At 39.7% G+C, this 21,689-nt stretch overlaps 1 protein-coding gene across 4 annotated transcripts in view; it reads left to right on the forward strand.

Annotated features, from left to right (window-relative positions):
• The window catches only part of LOC149314863 (RNA helicase aquarius), an 82,386-nt gene that overhangs the window by 40,624 nt on the left and 20,073 nt on the right, over nt 1-21,689 (forward strand). For all 4 annotated transcript variants that reach the window (XM_089522024.1, XM_089522025.1, XM_089522027.1 and 1 more), the window contains 11 exons: nt 17-137; nt 1,528-1,669; nt 2,158-2,336; nt 4,162-4,329; nt 5,050-5,219; nt 11,640-11,881; nt 14,969-15,109; nt 16,366-16,435; nt 17,210-17,320; nt 19,168-19,277; nt 20,632-20,767. In XM_089522024.1, the coding sequence (XP_089378150.1) occupies nt 17-137; nt 1,528-1,669; nt 2,158-2,336; nt 4,162-4,329; nt 5,050-5,219; nt 11,640-11,881; nt 14,969-15,109; nt 16,366-16,435; nt 17,210-17,320; nt 19,168-19,277; nt 20,632-20,767 (1,590 nt within the window). The remainder of the gene's footprint in view (nt 1-16; nt 138-1,527; nt 1,670-2,157; nt 2,337-4,161; nt 4,330-5,049; nt 5,220-11,639; nt 11,882-14,968; nt 15,110-16,365; nt 16,436-17,209; nt 17,321-19,167; nt 19,278-20,631; nt 20,768-21,689) is intronic.

The following is a 21,689-nucleotide window of genomic DNA, read 5'->3' on the forward strand; positions in this document are numbered from 1 at the left end:
AAAATTTGCTTTTTAGGTATCCCGGCATGAACGTCGAATTTCTCAAATTCAGCAGCTGAATCAAATGCCTCTGTATCCCACTGAAAAGATTATTTGGGATGAAAATATTGTCCCAACTGAATATTATTCTGGAGAAGGTATATTTGCTGCAACATACGTAGATTTTCATATCATTCTAGTTTTAAATGTAAAGCTATCTGCTTAATCTCAGTTTGGAGTAGAGAAGTGCGCTTATTAAACCTTTGGGGACAATTGAATACATTGCTGCTCAGGAATTCTGTGCTCATGTGTGTTCTTGTTCTGCATTTCTTACTTTATTATTTCTAAAGAGATCCTATTTTTTCTTAAGTGATGATGTCTGTATATTTGGACATGAAAGTATTTTTATAATATTTATGTTATAAGGGGTCCTGGTGGTGCAGTGGTTAAATGCCAGTACTGCAGCTGTTTTTGAATGGCAAGGCCTACAGGGTGTCCATTTACTTAATTATCCATTATCCCCTTACCCTGAATGGTTTTCCTTTGCATTTGCTGGCTTCTGATTTTGGTGTTTTTCAGGACTGGTAGCCAAACTGACAGGCTGTGCAGACCGCCAATTTGGGGTAGAGTTGGGATATAGTTGGGGTGTGGTGTCTCCATGACTCATACCCTGGCTCTGCGCCCAGTATGATGGGCGGTATGATGCCACACTGCACAGTGCACAACGACACAGCACTCCTTCAGCATTGCATACATACGATGCAGACCTGAAGAAGTTCCGCCAAGCTGCAGCAATGTGGCTGTTGCACCCTGGCCCCAATCTGGCTGTAACAGAGGCAGCTCTAGGCCACCCCTTCAGGGCTGTGTAAACAGTCCATGAGTTTACTTTAAGGGTTTCTTCTTTCCTGTTGAAATTGTCCTGGTGTTTTGGGATTTGAATGGCTTCCTTGTGTATTCTGACCTGATAGTTTTTGGTATAGAAATGTACTTGCTATTGCTATTGTTATAACATTTTTATAATATTTGTATTATAAATATTACAAATGATTTATAGTATTTCAGTAACGGTAGTTCTATACTAAAATAAAGTAAACAAATGCATATATTAGACAACTAAAAGAACTTTAGGAACAATTAACTTATGTGTGTGTATGTGAGATTTGCTACTTTACATAAGCAAAAAAGGTTTCTTTTCATTTATTGATATCAGAGCTGCTTGCTTGACTTTGAGGATAGCATCATTAGGATGAAACCATAGTAAATAAAGCAGTTGTGTGGTTTTCCCCCTCTCATGTCAAAATAACTTGGGTGGCTTGTGGTAATATCACCTGATTTGGATAAATGTGGTGGCACTAATCATTTCTCTGCCTCAGGAAGAGAACATGGTGGTCTGGCCCTGATGAAGAAGCACCTCCTTCCTTATGAACCTGCCCATAATGGCCTATAATACCCAGGGACCTGTTACATTTCCTGTCATCTTGAGATGTTCAGTTAATGTGTACCAAGGACAGAGCCTTTTCTTTTCTTTTTTTTTTTTCTTTTTCCTAGGCTGTCTTGCCCTCCCAAAATTGAATTTACAGTTTCTGACTCTGCATGACTACCTCCTTCGAAATTTCAACCTCTTTCGCCTAGAGTCTACCTATGAGATCAGGCAGGACATAGAGGATAGTGTCAGTAGGATGAAACCATGGTAATTAATGCATTTTGTTGTATTGATTTTGGTGGATAAGGAAAGACTTTTTCTAGCATATGGTTTTTCTCTAATGAGTTGTTTCTCTGTTACACCTCCTGTCACTACAAATACTTCCTGGAGTATCAGACAGTTACCACAATTAAAAGGCTTTATGTAGATAGAAGTTGTCTCTACCATGCTTGAACAGGTTCTGGCAACCTTATTTTCTGTTAGGCAGGGAATTTTGGGGGGCCCAAATTGCCCAGAGAAGTTGTGGTAAGGAATCTCATTTCCTTCCCTTTTTCTACTGTCAGGCAGGGGGTTGAATCAGTGGCCACAGGTCCCTTCTGAATCTTCACATATTTCCAAATAATTCATGAACATGTTTGTAATGGGGTGCACTTATTCATTTATTGGATTTACTTCCCACCTATCTCTCAAAATGGGATCACTTGCCTCTTTAAAATAATCAAATGCAAAATTAGCATCTCAATTTTATCTTTCAGGCAATCTGAATATGGTGGTGTTATCTTTGGAGGATGGGCTCGAATGGCACAGCCCATTGTCTCTTTCACAGTCATAGAGGTAGCAAAACCCAACATAGGAGAAAACTGGCCCATGAGAGTCCGAGCAGACGTAACAGTCAACTTGAATGTTAGAGACAACATCAAGGAGGAGTGGGAAGGTATGCAGAATGCAATAGTCTTCTGGCTAAGATAGTGTTACTTTTTGATGGTGGCGGAAGGGATGCTTTTACTCCTGCTTGGTACTTTTATAAGATTTTTCAAACTCCTTATTTCCAAAGATGGTGTTGTGCAGCTGAAATGGTAATATGAACACAAAATACAACAAAAATAAAACAGAATACATCAATAATTGAAGAACAATTCAATGAAATGAAATTGTATTTACATTGTAGTATGCATGCATACTGTGTATATATATCATTTATACTCTATTTTTACTTTAAAAGAGTCCAAGTCATCTAATATATTTGTAATGAATTAAATCACCATATGTGTGTGTATGTTTGTATTTAAAAACCTAAACTAAAATAGTCTATTAAATAAAAGAGACTTAAGACCTGCAGAGGAAAATAGAGAGGATCCTCACTGAAACTGTTAAAATAGTTTTGCAGCAGATTAATGCCTATAAAGCCTACTTAAAATGATTTTTTTTTAAATCAGCAAAAGGCCATTAGCAGTAGAACAAGATCAGGGGTTGTCAAAGAATGGCCTGCAGGCCATATACATACCCAGGGTTGTTTTTGGGCTCCCAGCTTCTCCAAATATTTTTTCAAAGAAAAATAATTGAAAACAAAATTCCTCCAAAATGTCCTGCCAACCCTCTAGGAAGCATGGGAGGCAATTTTGGAGAAAAATGCCTTTCCAGAGCCTAATATTACCCAGGGGAGGCCAGAGAAGGCATTTGGGTATTTGGGAAGAAAATTAATAATATTTTTAGGGAGTGCAGCCTGCCAAGGTTCCCTCGAGGTTTAATCTGGACCCCTTATTCCCCAAACCTGCCTCCTAGCCACCTCCACCCCCCAGCAGAACAATCGCTGGCAAGACCACTTCTCTTGCTATTTTAGACAACCACTTATAATTACTTCTCCTTAGTAAATTGGTTGTAGTATTACAACTGATAAGAGACAATTGGAGAAATAATAATGACTTGAAAGTGAATGATAAGCAATAAGAAATCGAACAAAATAAAGAAATGAATCCAGTAAAGAAATGAATCCAACATATGTGTGGCAGACGTTCTTGTGTGTAAACTGTAGTGAGTATAAAACAGGAAACAGTCCTGCTCATCCTCTGCAACAAGAATCAGCTTGTTGCCTCCTACAGGGCTCACCTCAGGAGCACCAAGAGATTTTTGCTGCCCTTGTGTGCATCCCAGTTCAGTGTGAGGTGAGAAGCTGATCCTTTTTTTCCATTGGTCCTTTGATGGAGTCATTGGTTCACTCCCCAGCTGTACTTGGAGGCACATGAACTGGCAACAGTCTTTCTTGCTGTTTTTGAGGGTGTTCTGTCCTGGCACAATGACTGAGCCTCTTAGCCTGTCCCCTAAAGGTCCCGCACCTTATGCCATGCTGAAAAGTGCATATCTCCTGAGCTTGTCTTGGGTCTGCTAAGAGGCTTATGCTCGTTGCCTTATTATGTGGCAGATCATGGGCTCAACCAATACTAGTAAGGAGAACTGGCAGTCACAAATAAGTTTGCTACCAAAACTAACCAAAGTACTTACCTGCTTCTTAATGCTACATGTTGGATTCGTGGCTGAGATCTCTTTGGATAGCAGGCTGCAAATTTGTATAAAAAAGTTAATGCCACTTGATGATGGGTCCAATTGATGAAAATGAAATTTTCCAGGCTAACTTTATAAATGTCTCTTGAAATCCATTCCCATACAACCTGACATCACTATCACTGACTGAAATGATTTATCTGTTGAAGGGTGTAGTAGGAAATGAGCCAAATAAATTTTTATTTTTCCATTCTGTTTAGGTCTGCGTAAACATGATGTTTGCTTTTTAATTACTGTTCGGCCTACACAACCCTATGGTACAAAATTTGATAGAAGGCAACCATTTGTTGAGCAGACTGGCCTTGTATATGTTAGAGGATGTGAAATCCAAGGCATGTTGGATGACAAAGGACGTGTCATTGAAGAGGGTATGTTCTCAGCTTTACACAACTTTGTAATTGAAATACAAACATGCAATTAAATGCTACCACAAACAGCCATTGTGCAAGTGTGACTATGGTCCAAAATACATTGCAGTAATAATCCAGTTTGAGACTGCTTTAACTGCCCAGGCTCAATACTAGGGAATTCTGGGAACTGTAGTGTTTGTGGGACATTTATCCTTTTCTGTCAGAGCTCTGATGACACAATGAACTACAGTTCCTAGGATTGCTTAGCACTAAGCCAGGACAGTTAAATCAGTCTCACACTGGATTATTTCTGCAGTGTGGATTGGACCTAAATTATATTGCAAGTACATTGTTATTGCAGTAGGAAAGCCCAGAGGGGTGGAATATATGTGACCCAGACAGACTATGAGAAGCCTTGTTGTTGAGTTGGCAAAACAAAACTTTGATGGTTTGATCTGCCAGGTTGTGGCACACCTATCCAGATTGTTTTGAACAGATGTGGCCTCTGAAAGAGAGGTCACTGATCAGGTAGTTTATTTGAAGAAATACTGAGAAAATACTGTTCACGGTACATTTCCTGATTTCCAGATTTGGGGGAATAGTTAAGTGTACAGAACAGAACAGAATAGAAATGGAATAATTTGTAGAGAAAGCATCATATCTTGAACCACTTTTTCATTTGCAATTTTGTACCAATCATTTTCTTTGTTTGACAAACTTTGCTTTCAATGTGAACAGGACCAGAACCCAAACCAAGGCTTAAAGGTGACTCAAGAACATTTAGAGTTTTCTTGGATCCTAACCAATATCAACAGGACATGACCAATACCATTCAAAATGCAGCAGAAGATGTGTATGAAACATTTAATATAATAATGAGAAGAAAGCCAAAAGAAAACAATTTTAAAGTAAGTTAGAATACTGTGTTCTCTTTTTGCAGATAACTATTGGAAGAAATTGAGTATCTCTTATTCAAAATTCTGAAATCCGAAATCCTCCAAAATTGTCCACATGAGGGTGTGTTTTCTGATATTTCAGTTTACACAAGCTTTGTTTCATGCACAAAATTATTAAAAATATTAGGTATAAAATTGCCTTCAGGCTGTGTGTATAAAGTATACAGTGGGTGCTTGGTATCTGCTGGTTTTGGTTCCACAACTCCCCATGGATATAAAAATCCGTGGATACTCAAGTTCCATTAAATACAGTGGCATAGTGAAATGCTGTCCGCTTACATAAAATGGCAAAATCAAGGTTTGCTTTTTGCAGTTTATATTTTTTAAAATACTTTCAAGCTGTGAATGGCTGAATCTGTGGATAAAGAATCCATGGATAAAGAGGGCTGACTGTATAGGCTTGGGTACTTTTTCCAAGATATATGATTGTATATATGCAAACATTCCAAAATCACACAAAAATCTGAAATCCAAAACATTTCTAGTCCCAAGAGCTTCAGATAAGGGAGGCTCAACCTTTAACACTTGACCATCCAGAAAATTTTGGAAGGAATTTAGTATGCATATGGACTGTGTTAATTATTGGTAGTATTAATTATTTCTTTATACTGCTTAATTTCCAGGCATAGTTTGACTAAATGTGTGATACCATTCATGGGGGAGATGTAAACTTGTAGTCCTAAATATGAACCTATTTAGTATTTAATGGCAAAATAATACATGTTAGGAATCCTGAAGTATGGCAGAATCCACAGCAGTAGGGCAAATGAGCAAAGCAGCATTAGTTTTAGATGGCAGGTTAATTGGTACATCAGAATTTTTAGCAATATAGGCAGAATAGTTGTATTTTATAAACAATAAGATAGTGACTTTTAAATTAAGTATATCCCACTGGAACATCTACTATCATTGTAGTCAGCAAAAGAATTAGGCTGATATTTGCTTTCCCCTCTGAAACGATGTTAAGCTGCATCAGATGGTCCAAACATTGCCCAGTCTTCTCTGAATACTAAAGTTTGGCATTCAAAGTTTTAAAAGGTTATTTGCAAGCAAAGCACACTTAGACAACCAGATAATACAGAAATGATTTGACAGTGTCTCTTTAATTTCATATTTTTCTCATGTTAAACATTAAACCAATTGATTAGTTTCAGACCCCTTTTTAGTATTGCTATGTCCTGGAGGATAAGTTATCCCTAGCTGCTCTATGCCTCCTTGTTCACATAGTAGAAAAGAAGGTAAGTCGGTCTCACTAATGGCAAATGTTGGTAGTGTGTCAAGTAGATAGCAGACAGCTTGATTTCTTTCTGAGCCTGTAGGGAGGAGGATGTGAAAAATCTTATGTAGTCTCCTAAATTAAACAAACATGACAGCTGTAGGAGTACAAACATAATGCAATAGCTAAATATGACAGTCGGCACTTCTTTTTGGTAGGTCACCCCTCTTGCCTTTTATAGCTTGTGGCCACCACATTAGTATTTTGGAGCTTGCTTTCATTTACGCTAGTCATCTGTTGAATAATACATTTTAAAAAGACAGAATGTTGCCATTTTTAACAGGCCTTCTTTAAAAAAATAACTGTATTATAAATGTATGATTGCATCTTTTCCTTTCTGTCAACTGCTGGGAGCGCTTGTTATGCAAATCTCATACAAAGTCACGAACATGCTGGTATATCAAGCAGATATTTTCACTGATTCAGGACAACAAACCACTATAAAAGATAAACAAAGTAAGATTAAATTTGCATAGTGTTTACACTATGAGGATAGAGTGCAAATTCTCCAAAATTGCCCACATGACATTTTATGGATGCTGTTTAATGTGGCTCAGGTTTAGTCTCTGTGCTTATAAATAGACAAACCACGAAATCCAAAATCCATCCTGTACTGATACCTTTATGAGGACAACTAAAAGGAACAAAATATATCACATTAACTTTTGAAGCTTCATGGGCTTCTTCATCAGTGAAAGATAGTAAAAAGCATGCAGGGCAAAGAACATGATGCTGTGGTGACAATGTCTACATTTTAGATTATGATTATACCTGAATGGAAACATACCTGAGTGGAAACAAAGTTAATAAAACAGAGTCAGTAAAGTGACTATTATATGGTATATAATATGGTATTTCCTCTCATTATTCGCATTCGGGACTTATATTTGAGGATGCAAGATTGAAGTTTATTTATTTGCCCAACTGTGGGACTTGATGGATAGTTTCTGGAGAAGCTGGATCTTCCCAAAGGCATCTAGAGTGCTAGTGCAGCATTGCTTCAGAGCAAACACTTGCAAGTTATTTTTAACAAAATAACTTGGGGAAGATTAATATGAGAATGCATCAGCAGCAGTAATTGCTGCCTGCACCAGATGCTACCTGCTGCTGTGGCTGCCTGCTGCTATTACTGCTGCAACAGCAGCAACAGAACTTTTGTCACACCACATGCCCCAGCCACTGCCAAGGAAAAGAGGAATGGGCCCACCAAATATGATTCACAATCATATTTAATAATATATTGTCTTGGAACGGAATGCATGTGCCAGAGAGGCTTGGATTGGTTGGATTATCACATTAATTTTCAACTCTTGATGATTGTGTATATGATATGTTTGAACTATAGTGTTTTATTTAACTGAGTAAAGGAGAGCTTATCGCCTCCAACCCACAAGGACTCCCAAGGCGATGAACAAATAAAAACGAATTAAAACAATGCAAAAATAAAAAATTTTAAATTTTAAAAGCAGTTTAAGAACAGGCGTAGATCCAGTTTTGAAACAGCTAAAATAGCAATCTCAAACATTGAATGCCATGCGGAACAGCACTGTTTGGCTGTCCTTTGGAAGCTTAAAAGAGGTGGGCCCAGCCTAACTTCCTTGGTTAGTGAGTTCCTTGGTTTAGGTGCTGCTGCAGAGAAAGCTCTGTTACATATACCTACCAACCCAACTTCACGAGGTGATTGGACACACAACAGGGCCGCCTCTGAAGATTTTGAATTTCTGTCAGGCTCATATGGGAGGAGCCAGTGTTTCAGATATCTTGACTCCAAGACATTTAAGGCTTTGTAGGTCAGAACCAACATCTTGAATTCAGCTCAAAGCAAATTGGAAGCCAGTGCATATCTTGCAGAACCAGTGTAACATGGTCTCTAAAATGCACACCTGACATCAGTCTGACTGCTACATTTTTCTCTAGCTGAAGCTTCCACACACTTTTCAAGGGCAGCCTCATGTAGAGAACATTTCAGTAGTCTAATCAAGAGATAACTAAATCATGAACCACTGTGGCCAGATTTGTTTCTGCAAGAAAGGGCAGAACTGGCGCACCAGCCAAAACAGGAAAAAGGAACTCCCAGCCACCCTAGCAACCTTGCGTTCCAGGAGCAGTGCTAGATCAAAAACTACCCCCAAGTTATGAACCTGATCTTTCAGAGGCACAGCAAACCCATCCAGGACACGCTGCAATCCCAATCTCAATCTCAGGTTAGTTTTCTTCCAACCAGCAGCACTTCCTTCTTGTCTGGATTAATTCTCAGTCTATTCACCTGCATTCAGTCCTTCACTACATCCATCCAGTGATTCAGTATTACCACAACTTCCTTGCTATCAATTATAAAGGAGAGAGTGCTGACTGTCACCAGCATATTGATGACACCCAACTCCAAAGCTCTGAATGGCTTCTCCGAGTGGCTTCATGCTGATATAGAAAAGAATAGCGGACAATAGTGACCCCTGTAGAACCCCACAGGCTAATGGCCCAAAGGCTGGGTAACAGTCCCCCAGCACCACATGAGACTGTTCAGCCAAGAAAGACTGGAACCACTGCAAAGTAATGCCCCCAATTCCCATATCAGCCAGATGATCCAAAAGGATACCATGGCTGATGGTATCATATGCTGCTGAAAGATTCAGGAGAACCAATAAGGACTCATTTCCCCTCTCCAACTCCCAGTGTAAGTCATCCATCAAGCCACACAAGTCTGTTTTTATCCTGTTACTAGGTATGAACTCAGATTAGAGTGGATTCAGATAATTCATTTTACCCAAGAGAACCTTGAGTGATGTTGTGACCACTTATTCTGGGACCTTACTTAGGAAGGGCAGATTAGAGACTGTTCGATAGTTATTTAGGGAGGTAGGATCCAACGTCACCTCGCCCCCTGGTAAATATCTAGAAGTGCACACACTTTTTCTCCAGAGTAATTCCTTTTCCTCAGTTCAGGGGAGATAAGGATTGCAGTAATCTCTCAGTATGAACATCCCAAGCTAGTGACTAGATAACTCAGGCTGCTTGTTCTGTTTGTTAGCAAGCTTTAATTTGAGCTCGTCTTCCCAGTCCTCTCTGTGTACCAGATAATATAGTGGAGGGGTCTCCAGTGACGCTGGACTTTTGATCATACTAACGCCACTTGAATCACAGACAGCTTCTCACAGAGCCTTGGAGATGTTGGCAGCACTGTGCACTGTTTCAAACCTTTGTGTACTATGATATTTGAACACTCTTCCTCAAGAAAATGTATTTTGTCATCCTGAGCTGGGAGTGTCACTGTCCTGTTTGGGATTAGATGTTTGTTCTTCTCACTGTGTATACTGTGCTTTAGTGCAGTATTGTAGACCACATTTAAATAAAAGTTAAGTAACCCTTATGCAAAATGCTTGGAATCAGAAGTGTTTTGGCTTTCAGATGTTTCTGGATTTTGGAATTCCTGTATTTGCATATACATACCTAATGAGAGATATCTTGGAGATAAGACCCAAGGCTAAAACAAAATTCATATATGGTTCAATATACGCTTTATATACAGAGCCTGAAGCAACTTTTAGACAATGTTTTAAATAATTATGTGCGCAAAACCCATTTAAAAGAATGGGTGCCCGCCATTGTTTTAAACAGGGCTTGCCTTCTACATAAGGTTAAAGCCGTGTATGGTGTGCCTGCATATGGCATGGGTACACTGTATATGTGTCATTGGCATGTGAGAATGTCAATTCAAATTAAAAATCATTTTTGTATGGAAATGAAGTGGCAAGTCCAGTTTGGCATTGGAAACTAGCCTGTAAATGAAGAGAATAGATGAGTGTAGGATGCCCCCATAAGGATGGGGTCAGATAGTGTTGAAATATGTGTAGTGTGTCAGCAAGCCATTATCTTTGTTCAATCCATTGCTTAGGGACTGTAGTCTGTAGATGAACTCCAATTCTGTCATTTCTCTTTCAAATCTGCCTTTGTAGTTCTTTTGTTCCAAGACCACTGTTCTGAGGTCTGAGATGGAATGCACAGGGAGATTGAAATGTTCTGCCACTAGTTTTTGTGTGTTCCCATTCCTGATGTCTGATTTATGTCCATTTATCCTCTGGTGCAGGGACTGGCCTGCTTGCCTGATGTAGTGCTGATGGGCATTGATGGCATAGTATGGCATAAATCACATTGGAGGATGAGCACGTGAAAGTCCCCCTAATATTGTGGGTGCTGTCATTAGGTCTTGTGATAGCATTTCCTGGATAAATGTACTATCCGAGTTGGCATCTTAGTTTGTAGCAAGGCTTAGTACCTGTGTCCCCATCTGCCATGTCCTCCTGTAGAAAAGTACCTGTTTGAGGTTTGGAGGCTGTCTGTAGGCAAGTAAAGATCAGCCACCAAGCCTCCTGGAAAGAGCAGCATTATTGTCCAGAATGGGTTGTAGTTTATTGATGATGTGCCTGAGTGGTCTCAGTTGGGAGCTGTATGTGACCACTAGTAGAGGAAGAGCCCGAGGCTTATAATGTTCTTATAACAATAAGTCATTGTTTAATTTGATAAGACATTGAAAAGATCAGAAAATGTTCTCCAAGCAATTCTTGAAAACGCAAAGACCAATCTCTGCCATAATACCCCCTCTGTTCCCCCTTCCTCATTTTTCAAATTGTTCCCTGGCCAGAAATGGCTTGAAGAATGAAGCTGTGGGAAGGCAGATGATGATATGATAGGGTGAAGGAGAGATTGTTCTTTTTTTGCTTATAGAATATTCACCCTGCAGTGTTGCCTACAAATAGTATGTTTGCTGATGAATGCATACAGCAACATTCTTTTTCTGGTTAGTGTTTCTCTGCAGATGATATAAAAAAACAATTTTTTGTGAACTGAACTGAAATTGCTCCTGCTAATGGGATAGTTCAGTAGTTAGAGGCTGTATATAAATACTGTTCATTTTGCTGAACAAGCTCTTTGTGGGCTGATGTCAGCAAAAAATACAGTAACTCATTCAATCTGACCAAACTAAAAACCCATCAGTGGAAAAGAATTACTTTTCCAGAATGCCTGAATAGCCCCATGACATTAACTGTTTCAGGCTGGGTTACAAATGTATCATTTACTCATATTTTGTATCATTGCAGGCTGTTCTGGAAACAATAAGGCATTTGATGAATACCGACTGTGTGGTTCCTGATTGGTTACATGATATTATCCTTGGCTATGGAGATCCAAGTAGTGCTCATTATTCAAAAATGCCAAATCAGATTGCCTCCCTGGATTTTAATGATACTTTCCTTTCCATTGATCACTTAAGAGCCAGCTTTCCTGGATACAGCATTCAAGTAGCAGTTGAAGATCCTTCGCTTCAAGTTCCTCCATTTAGGTAACTTACAACTCCCTCAAACTGCTGAGTTTCATTCCGTTATGTAATATCTCTGTGGTGGCAAACCTATGACATGTGTGCCCTTTCTGGCATGCAAAGCCATTTCTGAGGGCACATGGAGAGACGGGAGGGAGGGGGAATAGTAAGAACAGGCGTGTGCCTTTTCTTCCTCTTCCCCCACCCTCCTGTGCTGTTAGCTACCTCTCCGGAGATAGCTAAAGATCCCGGGGGGGGGGGGGGGAGTAGGTGGAACAGGCACATACCTGTTCCTCTTCTTCCCCCCACCCTCCTGGGCCTTCAGCTGTCTCCAGGGAAGTCCAGTACCAGGAAGTCCCCCCCTCCCTGGTAACACCCAGCGCAGAAATGCGCTTGAGTTTGGGCACTTGGTCTCTAAAGGTTTTGCCATCACTGCTCTATCTTCTTCTCAGTATAACAGTCAAGAAACTGAAGTACAAACTGACATACAGAGGATATCAGTAGATTGTTACCCATAAAAGGGAAACATTTTCAAATGTAGGAATGTGTTGATGAGTCAGGAAAATCAAAATGGAAATTTCCAGAAGTATGAATGTTTTTAATAAAATATGTATGTATCTATTAGTTGTTAGAGTTTCTCTTTTCTGATCCTCATTCTTCTTTGCATGGGTATCTCTGTCATAGAGGAAGCATGCTAATTCATGATAGAATGCATGTGACAGGAGGCTGAATCCAGTGATATGTTCGCAGTAGTGCTTCCCAGTCCCCAGCCAGAAACTTTCCTGTGCTGAAAACTGACTCCAGAAGGTTTTTGAGGCCTGTAAGAGCAGGAAATTGAGGAGAATCACTCCCATTTTCGCTCACAGAAACATGTTACTGGATTCTAGCCAGGCTATGGAGATTAGCGCACTGGCTTTTATTTTCATGCTAGGCACGGGGTGTAAGCACACAGGGACAGATTCTATCGCACAGCTCTGTCACTGGGCAGTACTCATCCCATACCCAAAGTGGGCTTCTCCTGGGTCTTTTAAAGAACTGGAAAATCCCATTCTTTAAAAAGTCCAGGAGAAGCCTGGGTTGGGTAAGGGATGAGTACTGCCCAGGGATGGAGGTGTGCGATAGAATCTGCCTCTGTCTTTATCAATGACTTGGATGAAAGAATTGGGGGCATACTTGCAGATGACACCAAACTAGGAGGAGTAGCTAATACCCCAGAGGACAGGATCAAAATTCAAAATGACCTTAATAGATTAGAAAGCTGGGCCAAAGCCAACAAAATGAATTTCAACACGGAGAAATGTAAGGTACTGAACTTAGGGCAGAAAAATGAAATGCACAGATATAGCATGAGTGACACCTGGCTGAACGAGACTATGTGTGAAAGGGATCTAGGAGTCCAAGTAGCCCACAAATTGAACATGAGTCAACAGTGCGATGCAGCAGCTAAAAAGGCCAATGCAATTTTAGGCTGCATCAATAGAAGTATAGTGTCTAGATCAAGAGAAGTAATAGTGCCACTATGTTCTGCTTTGGTCAGGCCCCACCTGGAATATAGTGTCCAGTTCTGGGCACCACAATTCAGAAAGGATGTTGAAAAACTGGAGCATGTCCAAAGGAGGGCAATTAAAATGGTGAAGGGTCTGGAAACCATGTCCTCTGAGGAACAACTTAGGGAGCTGGGGATGTTTAGCCTGGAGAAGAGAAGGTTAAGATGTGATATGATAGCCCTGTTTAAATATTTGAAAGGATGTGATATTGAGGAGGGAGCAAGCTTGTTTTCTGCTGCTCCAGAGAACAGGACCCGGAACAATGGATGCAAGCTGCAGGAAAAGAGATTACACCTCAACATTAGGAGGAACTTCCTGACAGTAAGAGCTGTTGGACAGTGGAACACACTTCCTCAGAGTGTGGTGGAGTCTCCTTCTTTGGAGGTCTTTAAGCAGAGGCTGGATGGCCATCTGTCGGGGATGTTTTGATTGGGATTTCCTGCATGGCAGGGGTTGGCCTGGATGGCCCTTGTGGTCTCTTCCAACTCTATGGCGGGATACATACCGCCATTTAGTACGTATAGAATACGTACTAGGGTTAGGAAGGGGCGGTGCTTCCGCACCCCCCTAACCCTAGTACGTATCCTATACGTACAAGATGGCGACGCCCCTTCCACATGGGCGCCGCCATCTTTGCGTATCGGATGCTGAGCGTCCGTACGCGTCGCGCCGCTTGTGACGTAGCGAGCGCGCCCCTGGCGCCTCGCTACGTCGCAAATGCGACGGTAAAAGAAGCTCCATTTTGGAGCTTCTTTTTCGGTCCGCGCGGGAGTCGGGCCGTCTGAAGGCTACGGCTCCCCCGCGGACCTACTGGCGGCGGTGGCAGACCGCCGCAAAGCGGCGGTCTGTACCCCGCCTATGATTCTGTGCATTCACACCCCATGCCTAGCACAGGAATAAAAGCCAGTACACTAATCCCTGTAATGTGTGCATTGCTTTGGAAAGATGGTGATCTACAATCCCCAAAAGTGATCTTTCACACTGCTAATTCAGTATATGCCACCTGCCCTTTTATGGATTGGATTCATGAAAGCAAGTTGCTATTATTGAAACTTTACAGCATCTATTCTAGTGGAGTTCATAGGAATGGTCTTTGTGTCCTATTGTTCAAGGCAGCAGCACATGACTTATGAGCTGGACAGTTGTCTGAAGTCTTCTCATTACTGTGAGAATATTATTCAACATCTGTTCCTATCTTTGCATTTTAAAATTTATCATTTGTAATCTCTTAATTTTCCCCTCCTGTGCTCTCTCTTTTTACTGGTATCTTGGATATCTTGTGCTGCCAATGTCTCAAGCAACTGTTCCCTGTATATAGAACTAAGTCCTCATTCCAGTTGTTAATATTAATCCTTTAAAATAAATAAAGGAATCTTACTGCATTTTCATAGTCTTCAGTCATCTCAGGTTACATATTTCCTGCATCATACTGCTATCTCCATTTTGCTGTAAAGGTCATAAGGTTTGAGGGTACAGAGGGCTACTCGGTGTCTGAAAATTGTTTGTTGGAGAAATAGACTCACTTAAGGAATACTTGAAACTGAAAAATAATTTTATCCAATAGAATAACATTTCCAGTTGATAATGAAGTGGGAAAGAAACGCAAAGAGTATGATGAAGAAAGAGCAGAAGACCCCAGAGTGTTGATTGTTGAGCCACATGTTATCCCCAACAGAGGACCTTACCCATACAATCAACCAAAACGGTAAAATCTCTTGTTAACTTTGTATAGTGTGTGGGATAGGTGAATCATATAAAGTATGATATTGAGGGCATTTCCATTATGATATGTCTGTTGGTAAAAGAGCTTAAAACATATAATCACATCCCCATGGTCTGACCTTTTCTTCTTCGTGTGATGTCAGTTATCATTATTTAATTTTGAAATAATCAGACTATTTAATATATCTTAAGTATAAATTGGCAGTAATGGTAAATAGTGCTGATAGCCCATTGACACATAGTATTTAAATGAAGTTGACATGTACCTTTTTAATACTGATTAATCAGAGTTATTTTTTAAAAATTTGTTGTATTGTTTAGTAATTACTACTCTGAATATATTCTTTGGGAATTTTGGTTGTCCATGTACTCATGCATATTAAAATGATACTTGGCAGTAAATGCCCAGTCTTTTCAAGCTTGGTGATAACATATGACTTTTGACATTGATCAAATGGGTTATTTTGTTCAGTAGCTTTGTGGTATCCTAATTACATATGAAGAACCATAATGTAATAATTTTAGAAGGGCCCTATAATGATTTGGGAGTACAGTGGTGTCATCCCAGCCCTCGAGGCAGGAATAGATTTCTCTTGCTATATGTGAATTCCTTCATCTTCCCACATTCTGAAAAAAAGCAGTGGTCCAGATCCACAAATGCACTCCACCAGCACATTTGTGCCATCAACACAAGTTTTTTGTCCTGACATCCTCACAACTGTGGAACAGCAGGCAAGGGGTTCCTGGTCACATCTTTTTCCCAGCAACTGTTCATCAGTGGAGATACACTCTGGTATATTTTGGCTGATTTTGTGCAGCTAGGGAAGAAGTAACTGTGGGGGGAAAGTGTAAGGCTACTCCTTCGTGTGTAAGGGCAGCAAGAACATGCCTGGGGGGACATTCCTAAAACTGAACAGTTGCCAAGGGATGGAGCTCTGATTATGACCATGCTTCCAGCAGCTGTTACAGAGCAGAAAGAGGAGGATGTTGTATGAGGAAGTACAGGATACCTACTTCTGCAGCATTCTTGAAAGTACATGCGCTGACATAACCAGGATTTACACTTGAATGTCTTTTATATAGGATCTTAGCCATTGTATTAGCAAGTTCAAGTCTCCTTGACTAAAATGATTGCCAAGTCTGAAAAAGATGTTCATAAAGATTGTCTTGCAGATATAATTTTGCTGTACTGTACCATGTTCTTGGATTAACCATATTTATTTCTCTTTAATTCTGTAGCAATACAATTCAGTTCACTCATACCCAAATTGAAGCTATACGAGCAGGGATGCAACCTGGGTTGACTATGGTAATAATACATATCACTTCATGCTTAATCTTTTAATTTTGAAAACTTGCTTTTTTTAAATAATAGCTGATCTCTGAAATATGTGTAATTCTTAACTGCCGCTCAGCACTAAAGGTTTGGAATGCTCTTTAACACTGAATAGTTTCATAGTTTTCACTGAAGAAAATGGGAGAAAGAAGAAAAATATTGGGCTTTTTTCTGATAAGAAGAGATGTGTGTCAGTTGAGCAAAAAAATACTTCTTTAGTTGGTGATAGCTGTTTTGTTCCAAATGGGGGAGTAACAATTATTTTTCAGTATGCAAAGGGATCTTGCAGCACCTTTGAGACTAACTGAAAGATCTCCCTGCATCAGATGATAAATTGATATAAATCAGGCACTAGGAATGGGAATATATAAAAACCAGTTACAGGACACTTCAATCTTCCTGGGTATTTCAACTTGGGACCTCAGAACACCAAAACTCCACATCGTTTTACATTCCTATGGGCTTTGTCACACACAGACTGCTATATAGGTCTGTTCCTGAGTTTTCCACTCCACAAAATGCATCTGAGGAAGTAGACTTAAGTCTACAAAAGCTCATGCTGCCAACTTTTATCTTTCAGTTAGTCTCAAAGGTGCTGCAAGATCCCGTTGCATACTGATTTTCCAGACTAACACAGCTATGTCATAGACTTTCACTCTGAACTGTTCATGGCCAATTTATACTTTTTCAACATTTCTTTCGTCCAAGTGATTAAAATACTTTGTATACTCCTATTTCTTTTTATAGGTTGTGGGACCACCTGGAACAGGGAAAACTGATGTAGCAGTCCAGATAATATCTAATCTCTATCACAACTTTCCTGAACAAAGGACCCTTATTGTTACACATTCAAATCAGGTAAATTTGCTTTTTGTTCCTCACAGCATCCTTCACTTTAGTTTCAGAGCAAGTGATGAGACTTAACAATGATCCAGTGGGGAAGGCAATATTCTTTTTTTGTCCTTCCAAATTTGCGAATTTGAATTGGGAGGTTTTTGGCTTTGATGTAACCTCTCAGCAGAAGACGGGTAACACTATACATTCATTATGCAGCCATCTCCAAACAACATTCCCTTGTATGTAAGTTCGTTTATCCTTGTCATGTTACGTGTCCTTCACCCTTGTTTGCTTCATTGGCTTGCCAGGTAAGGGAAATGTGTAATACAGTATTGATGGTTTAGGGGATAAGCGATCCAATGCACTGTGCATAGAAGAATAACTCCAATTTAGACTACTGATGTTAACATTTAAATGGGTTGGGATCAAGTTACTTAATTAATGTCTGCTATATATACTTGCTCGGCCCTAATTCCATGTTTTGAGACCCTTTTGGCCATTCATGTTCTAAGACCCTTCATGAAGTGAGGTGCTTGCCACAGCTAACTGAGTCTTGGTGTTCATTGGAAGTGTGATTCTAAATAACAAATGTTATTATTCAAAATGCCAGGGCTTTCCTATCTTGTTTGTGGGCTTCCCAGAAGCCTACTGTTGAAAGCTAAATGTTAGACAGACCCCTTTTGGAAAGTTAGATATAATTTTAATATTCAGCTGTATATCCACACTTCAGGATCTTGTTTAGTTCCTCCATAACTGTCTTTCCAAGTCCTAGTTAGCTAGGACTAGATTTCTTGATTGCACTCTCCATTCTGATTAATGTTTGAGTCTAGGTATGGAAAATTTTGAACTATTTTAGTGTCTCCATTGTCTGCTTTAAAGTTATGGACGTCATTGGTGGTCATTATTTTTCTTTTTCTTAATGTTCAGCTGTAAACCTGCCTTTGAACTTTCTTCCTTGACTTTCAAAAGTAATTGTTCCAGTTTTTGCTGTTTTCTGCTAGTAGTATGGTGTCATCTGCATATCTTAAATTGTTAATGTTCCTTCTTCCAGTTTTCACACCTCCATCTTCTGAATCTAATCCTGCTTTACATATAATGTTTTTGGCATGCAAGTTAAACAGATAAGGTGATAGATAGTCTGATCCCCAGGCCAATTGAAAACCATTCAGTTACATTTTCTGACAGTAGCCTCTTGTTCTGAGTACAGGTTACGGTGCATCATGATAATCGAACTTTAAGAGCGAGCCATAGTTTTTCATGATCTGTACAGTCAAAGACTTTGCTATAATCTATAGACTCACAGAATTGGAAGAGATCGCAAGGGCCATCCAATCCAACCCCCAACCCCCTGCCATTCAGGAAATCACAATTAAAGCATCCCTGACAGATGGCCATCCAGCCTCTGTTTAAAGACCTCCATAAAAGGAGATTCCACCACACTCCAAGGGAGTGTGTGCCACTGTCCAACACCTCTTACTGTTAGGAGGAACATCTGTCATTGCTTAATCCATATATGGTAAAAGCCTTTGTTGTGGAATTTTGAATATCACTTTGCTTGCATAGGAATTTAACGCACAGGTCATGTGGTTACTGCAATCCCTGGTAAAAACAAACTAGGATTTTTCTTCACAGGTTTACATTTTGTACTAAGTTCAAATTGGGTTGAAAGCTGTTTCTTTAAAACTTTGGCACCACAAAGCAGGCTTTCCTTTTGGTGACTAGTGTTATGCTGTAAATATCCCCTTCATAATTGCTTTGGTTTTGCTTCTTACCAAAATAGGAGTGATTCTTCTAGCATGGTGGATTCCCCTGTAATAGCATCTAGATTTCTAAAATCCACTCTTTCTGTTGCTCTTGTCAATCTTTAGGCCTTGAACCAGCTGTTTGAGAAAATCATGGCTCTAGACATTGATGAGCGTCACCTCCTGCGTCTTGGTCATGGAGAGGAAGAACTGGAGACAGAGAAGGATTTCAGCAGGTGAAGACGTAGCTAGTAAAAAAAAACCAAATCATGCAAACAGACAAGATATTTTGATATGTCTCTGTGTTGAATTTTCTCTAGTTTTCCATCCCACATAGGCACAAGGCTGGTTGAAAAAACTTGTTCATCTTTGTCTTTATAGTGGCAATTGGCTATTGATTCAAATCTTGATTTCTGTGCACAGTTAAGATCACTTCGGCCTGTTACAGACAGGCCAAAATAAAGCTGCTTCGAGTCACTTTAGAGGTATGGTAGTTCAATGATGCGTGCGTCCTAAGAGTCCAAAAGCTGTACCAAAGCCACACTCCATTTCTAAGGACTGGAGTGCAGCTTTGGTGCGGCTTTTGGACTCTTAGGACGCATGCATCATTGAAATACCTTACCTCCAAAGTGACTCGAAGCAGCTTTATTTTGGCCTGTCTGTAACAGGCCTTCATTTCTGTGTACTGCAGCCTGTCCATAGCTCCAGTGGTAGCTGGAAGCACAGTAATGACTAGAAATGTTTATTTTAAGAAGAGAGTACATTTTGGATTGTGCATGATCTAAAATGAAATACAGTCTTGTGAGCATGCAATATGGAAAGAAAAGGATTATCTTGTGTACCTTAGAAGGATTTTTATCCTGAAAGTTGCAGTATAAATAAAAATACTTTTAAAAACTTAAGTAAATAAAATAGCAATAATAAAGATGCCCTTTGTGACTTCAGTTATGACATGGTGACTTTATATACCATATTGTTCAGTCAAATTTTCTCTCTCAATATTTTGCCTATAAGTCAACAGTTCTCTTATAAAAGAACTTAATTAATTATACTACTCCACGCAAGCCATGAGCTTGTGTTTAACTGGAGAGTTGTTTGACTTTGTATTGTGGATTCCAATGCCCCATCACAACTGCCTTTGAAACATCCACAGAATGAATAACATACATAATTAAAAGAATAGGCAGAAAGCAGATTTACTACTTCATGAAAGGACAGCTCTGAAAACTTGCTTTGACATGATCTGGCATAAAATGTGGAAAGTCATTTCAGAAATACAATTTCCCTTTAGTGCATTGTGTTAGTTACATTAATTGTGTGTGTGTGTGGGGGGGGGGCTTGCCATGTTAGACTGTTGTGACAAAAAAATGAAGAGTCTAGAAAATTTTATTTGGTATAAGCTTTTGAGGACTCTGACCAACTTTACCAAATGTGTCATTAGTGGCATGATTCTTTTAATCTTTATCTTTGTATTTTTATCCATGCATTCTTTTTCATAATGATAAATCATGTCAGTAGCCAGCAAAAAAAAAAAAAAGGGGGGGGGTCACATGCATCTCTCATTCTTTACTGGGTTGTTTTGATCTGCAGGTATGGAAGAGTAAACTATGTTCTGGCTCGGAGGTTAGAGCTTCTGCGGGAAGTTGGGCGATTGCAAGAAAGTCTGGGGGTCCCAGGAGATGTTTCCTATACTTGTGAAACAGCTGGCCATTTCTTTTTATATCAGGTAAGAAAAAGCAATCCTTTATCCTACATTCACAGCTGAGCCAGGGCAGGAGATGTGGGGCAGCTGGTTTGTTTCCAGTCTGTGTGAAGTTACTATACCAGTTCTGTTACTATATACAGCTTCTGTTGTGGAGTGTAGGACTGATGATAGGAGGAAGTTTATGTCTGAGCAGAACTTTGGTCATCATTGATATGCCCCTAAAGTCCCTTTATTTACAATCCTAACTACCAGCACAGAACCACCAGCAGGTCAGCCTTAGCAGTAGAGCTTTTGATTTCCAATCATGGTGGACTTTGGCAGGTGGGATTACCTTTGTATTGGCAGAGACATCTGGCCCACATAGTTATATTGTATCCAGCGTTCCAAGGAGCACAACCAAAACAAATTGCAGAAAGGAATACAGCACATTAAGGAGTATTGTGGGGGAAGTGGCACAAAATTCTCAGAATATGGACTGACAAACCAGTTAGGTTTCTCTTTAAAATAGAAGTGACCATTGAAACTATAATCATGCTGTTGTTCATACGTTACTGTTGTTTTAATGCTATGTGAGATGAATCATAATCAGAAAGGTCAGCGTCTTTGCTTTTGCATGAAAGTTGGTGAGGAGTCTGAACTGACCTATCCTCTCTAGTTCTCTTTCTTTATTATATATTTCAGAGTAATAACCTACCTTGAAGATGAGAGACATTTTCTGAAAGAAAATAAAATACTTTGTTTGTGTCTAATTTTTGGTGAATCCCTATTTAAACTGTTCCACACTTTTTGACCAAAAGAAGAAGAAAAAAACCAAAATAAAACAAAAAGGATACATCGAATGGGTCTGTGAACATTTTAGGATGTAGATTAGCATTGGTAACTAATGATGGGTGTTGTAAGCCCATAAACGAAGATGCAAAGAATCTCATGTATGAGTAGAAAG

This window comes from Sceloporus occidentalis, unplaced genomic scaffold (assembly GCF_023333645.1).
Source record: "Sceloporus occidentalis isolate IW3139 unplaced genomic scaffold, rSceOcc1.0.p SCAF_4, whole genome shotgun sequence".
Lineage (NCBI taxonomy): Eukaryota > Metazoa > Chordata > Lepidosauria > Squamata > Phrynosomatidae > Sceloporus > Sceloporus occidentalis.